Source organism: Trachurus trachurus (assembly GCF_905171665.1).
Source record: "Trachurus trachurus genome assembly, chromosome: 4".
NCBI classification, from domain to species: Eukaryota; Metazoa; Chordata; class Actinopteri; order Carangiformes; family Carangidae; genus Trachurus; species Trachurus trachurus.
In genome coordinates, this window is record NC_139898.1 from 33,031,745 (window position 1) to 33,036,799 (window position 5,055).

General features: G+C 42.5%; 2 protein-coding genes across 2 annotated transcripts; both read left to right on the forward strand.

Annotated features, from left to right (window-relative positions):
* Window positions 1-315: 315 nt before the first annotated feature.
* Window positions 316-1,713, forward strand: LOC310984399 (nuclear factor 7, brain-like; the record flags this gene model as incomplete). Its single annotated transcript, XM_083969591.1, has 1 exon — window positions 316-1,713. One exon carries the CDS (start codon window positions 316-318, stop codon window positions 1,711-1,713), a length of 1,398 nt encoding a protein of 465 aa, XP_083825717.1.
* Window positions 1,714-3,442: 1,729 nt separating this feature from the next.
* On the forward strand, window positions 3,443-4,852 carry LOC310984402 (nuclear factor 7, ovary-like; the record flags this gene model as incomplete). Its single annotated transcript, XM_083969595.1, has 1 exon — window positions 3,443-4,852. Exon 1 carries the CDS (start codon window positions 3,458-3,460, stop codon window positions 4,850-4,852), a length of 1,395 nt encoding a protein of 464 aa, XP_083825721.1. The 5' UTR covers window positions 3,443-3,457.
* Window positions 4,853-5,055: the final 203 nt, after the last annotated feature.

Here is a 5,055-nt window from a genome sequence, read left to right on the forward strand (position 1 = left end):
AAGCTCCGCCCCCTCACATGACTCACCTGAGATAAACCAGGAAAAAGTGCATTGGACTCTGTCAGTCGCAGAGACGCAGACTGAAGAAGAGACGATCAGATTCAGCTTCAGACCAAACCAACAACTTCCTGTGAGTGAGTCCAGCTACAACACTGCTGCTTCAACCTGCTGACACTCCACACACTGAAGGTGAGTTTGACTAAAACCTGGACTCAGAGTCACAGTAAACTTCAGTCAAGTCAGTAGAGGAGGGAGGGGAGCCATGACTGACTCTACTTCCTGTCTGCTGTGTTTTCAGCTTCACTCACAGACTAAATGGCTTCCAGATTAGAGGAGGATCTCTGCTGTCCGGTCTGTACGGAGGTCTTCAGAGATCCTGTTGCTCTGTCCTGCAGCCACAGCTTCTGTAAAGACTGTCTGAAGAGCTGGTGGAAGGAGAAACAAGATCCACTGTGTCCAGTTTGTAAGAGAAGATGTTCAAAGGCTGATCCACCTATTAGTCTGGCGTTGAAGAACCTGTGTGAGAGCTTCTTACAGCAGAGAGAGCAGAGATCTTCAGAGGCTCTCTGCAGTCTGCACTCTGAGAAACTCAAGCTCTTCTGTCTGGACCATCAGCAGCCAGTGTGTCTCGTCTGTCTCCATTCAGACACACACAAAAACCACAGATTCAAACCCATCGATGAAGCTGCTTCACAACTCAAGAAGGAACTTGAGGAAACTCTGGAGCCCTTAAAGAAGAAGTTAAAGGGTTTTGAAGAAGTTCAAGTGGAGTTTGGTCAAACAGCAGAACACATTAAGGTCCAGGCCCGACACACAGAGAGGCAGATTAAGGAGCAGTTTAAGAAGCTTCACCAGTTTCTAGAAGAGGAAGAGGAGGCCAGGATGGCTGCACTGAGGGAGGAAGAGGAGCAGAAGAGTCAGAGGATGAAGGAGAAGATGGAGGCTCTGAGCAGAGAGATAGCAGCTCTTTCACACACAGTCAGAGCCACAGAGGACGAGCTGAGAGCTGAAGACGTCTCATTCCTGCTCAACTACAAGGCTGCAGTGGAAAGAGTCCAGCAGCGCCCCCTGCTGGAGGATCCACAGCTGGACTCAGGAGCTCTGATAGACCAGGCCAAACACCTGGGCAACCTGACCTTCAACATCTGGAACAAGATGAAGGACATGGTCTCCTACAGTCCTGTGGTTCTGGACCCAAACACTGCTTATCCCAGACTCATCCTGTCTGAACATCTGACCAGTGTGAGAGGAGGAGACAAACAGCAGCTTCCTGACAATCCAGAGAGGATTGATGAATACTGCTCTGTCCTGGGCTCTGAGGGTTTTAACTCAGGGACTCACAGCTGGGATGTCGAGGTTGGAGACAGTACCATCTGGACCCTGGGTGTGTTAACAGAGTCTGTGCAGAGGAAGGGAGAAGAGATAGAGTCTGGATTATGGGGAATAGGGTTTAATGAAGGTAAATACGGAACAGTTTCACCATCAGGTCCAAACACTGTTCTCCCAGTGCAGAAGAAACTCCAGAGGATCAGAGTGAATCTGGACTTGAACAGAGGAAAACTGTCATTCTCTGATCCTGATACTAACACACACATACACACCTTCACACACACTTTCACTCAGAAGATGTTTCCATACATTAACACTATTGATAAACTCCCAGTGAAGCTGTTGCCAGTGAAGGTGTCGGTGACAGTGGAGCAGAGCAGTTAGAGATAAAGAGGACGATCATATTTATCATGTTGTTTAAAGGGAAAAGTCAGTTAATTTAACTAGAGCCGCAACAACTAATCAATTAATCAAACAATAATCGATTATTAAATTAATTGTTTGAATAGTTATATAAGAAAAAAAGTCAAAATTCTCTGATTCCATCTTCTTCAATGTGAATATTTCTGGTTTCTTTGTTCCTTTATGACAATAAACTGAGTCTCTCTTTGGTTTGTGGACAAAACAAGACATTTGAGGACGTCGTCTGGTGGTTTGGGAAACACCGATTGATGTTTTTCAATATTTTTTAACATTTTGTTGACCAAATAACTAATCGATTAATCGTTTAAATAATCAACAGATTAACTGATAATGACAATAATCGTTAGTTGCAGCCCTAAATTTAACCTGTTAAACTGCACTTGTCCTCCTTCTGTCTCATTATTACACTTTTCCTTTTTTTTTTTTTTTTTTTTTTACGACTTTTCATGTGTAAAATATTTTCTCTCTTTTTTAAACTTTACATGTCATTTCACATTACGTATGTTGTTATTACTGTGTGTGGTGTGATGAGCAGAAAATGATAAATTACTTTCAATCAACATTTGATTAGTTTATCATTGATCAATCTTTATTTTAAGTTCTTCTCCAGATCAATTTGTTTTTTGTTTTTTTTAAAGGCATTTTCTCCCAATAAACAATACTTTTTAAAGAATTGTTGTCAGTAGTTTATAGAATAAAACAAGTGGTATCTTCATTTTTTCCAGAGCTGTGTGTATAGACCCTTTCAGAGAGTATAAACAAAGACAGGTGTGGCTCATTAGAAAACGCTCTGCTACACTAAATTGAATGGAGCCTTAATTAGTATCCTTGGTAACACCTGTCTTTGTTTATACTCTCTGAAAGGGTCTATATGTAAATATAAGGTAAAAATACCTTCATTACCTTACCTAAAATAAGGTAAGGTATTTATTATTAAACACACACATTATGTTATATGTGTGTGTGTGTGTGTGTGTGTGTGTGTGTGTGTGTGTGTGTGTGTGTGTGTGTGTGTGTGTGTGTGTGTGTGTGTGTGTGTTTAAATTTGGAGCACATTTAACGTTTTCATAGCTTTTATGTTACAAGAGGTAGATAGAGTTTTAATGTAGAACTCCATCTCCTCTTTTAAAGTATACAACAATAATATTTATATATTATATAATAAAAAATCTACATACATACAGACATTTGAGAAATATTGCCACATTTTTTTTTTTAGAAATTTTACCACCCATTTGTAGAATTAGAAACGTGTAAACATTTTTGGAGAAATTGAACCACTTTTTTCCTGAATTTTTTTCTACGATCTTTCTACAATGAATCTGGACTGAGTTGTTCAACACTGAGTCATTTTTCAAAGCTCCGCCCCCTCACCTGGCTTCACCTGAGATAAACCAGGTTAGTCATTAACAGTGAGGACAAAGTCCCATGAACAACTTTATTGGACTTTGTCAGTCCCAGAAACGCAGACTGAAGAAGAGACGATCAGATTCAGCTTCAGACCAAACCAACAACTTCCTGTGAGTGAGTCCAGCTACAACACTGCTGCTTCAACCTGCTGACACTCCACACACTGAAGGTGAGTTTGACTAAAACCTGGACTCAGAGTCACAGTAAACTTCAGTCTAGTCGGTAGAGGAGGGAGGGGAGCCATGACTGACTCTACTTCCTGTCTGCTGTGTTTTCAGCTCCACTCACAGACTAAATGGCTTCCAGATTAGAGGAGGATCTCTGCTGTCCGGTCTGTACGGAGGTCTTCAGAGATCCTGTTCTTCTGTCCTGCAGCCACAGCTTCTGTAAAGACTGTCTGAAGAGCTGGTGGAAGGAGAAACAAGATCCACTGTGTCCAGTTTGTAAGAGAAGATCTTCAAAGGAACTACCACCTTTTAGTCTGGCATTGAAGAACCTGTGTGAGAGCTTCTTACAGCAGAGAGAGCAGAGATCTTCAGAGGCTCTCTGCAGTCTGCACTCTGAGAAACTCAGACTCTTCTGTCTGGACCATCAGCAGCCAGTGTGTCTCGTCTGCAGAGATTCAGAAACACACACCAACCATAGAATCAGACCCATCAATGAAGCTGCTTCGAAACTGAAGAAGGAACTTGAGGAAACTCTGGAGCCCTTAAAGAAGAAGTTAAAGGGTTTTGAAGAAGTTCAAGTGGAGTTTGGTCAAACAGCAGAACACATTAAGGTCCAGGCCCGACACACAGAGAGGCAGATTAAGGAGCAGTTTAAGAAGCTTCACCAGTTTCTAGAAGAGGAAGAGGAGGCCAGGATGGCTGCACTGAGGGAGGAAGAGGAGCAGAAGAGTCAGAGGATGAAGGAGAAGATGGAGGCTCTGAGCAGAGAGATAGCAGCTCTTTCACACACAGTCAGAGCCACAGAGGACGAGCTGAGAGCTGAAGACGTCTCATTCCTGCTCAACTACAAGGCTGCAGTGGAAAGAGTCCAGCAGCGCCCCCTGCTGGAGGATCCACAGCTGGACTCAGGAGCTCTGATAGACCAGGCCAAACACCTGGGCAACCTGACCTTCAACATCTGGAACAAGATGAAGGACATGGTCTCCTACAGTCCTGTGGTTCTGGACCCAAACACTGCTGGTCCATATCTCATCCTGTCTGAAGATCTGACCAGTGTGAGAGTAGGAGATGAACAGCAGCTTCCTGACAATCCAGAGAGGATTGATTCTTTCTGGTCTGTCCTGGGCTCTGAGGGTTTTAACTCAGGGACTCACAGCTGGGATGTCGAGGTTGGAGACAGTACAGACTGGGGACTGGGTGTGTTGACAGAGTCTGTGCAGAGGAAGGGATTCGACATATGGTCTGGATTATGGGGAATATTGTTCTATGAAGGTAAATATGAAGCATTTTCACCAGGTTCAGACATTGATCTCACAGAGCAGAAGAAGTTCCAGAGGATCAGAGTGAATCTGGACTTTAACAGAGGAAAACTGTCGTTCTGTGATCCTGATACTAACACACACATACACACATTCACACACACTTTCACTCAGAAGATGTTCCCATACATTGACACTGTTGTTAACCTCCCAGTGAAGCTGTTACCAGTGAATGTGTCAGTGACAGTGGAGCAGAGCAGTTAGAGATAAAGAGGACGATCATATTTATCATGTTGTTTAAAGGGAAAAGTCAGTGAATTTAACTTGAGCCGCAACAACTAATCAATTAATCAAACAATAATCGATTATTAAATGAATTGTTTAAATAGTAATAGTAATAAACTAATGGATTAATCGTTTAAATAATCAACAGATTAACTGATAATGACAATAATTGTTAGTTGCAG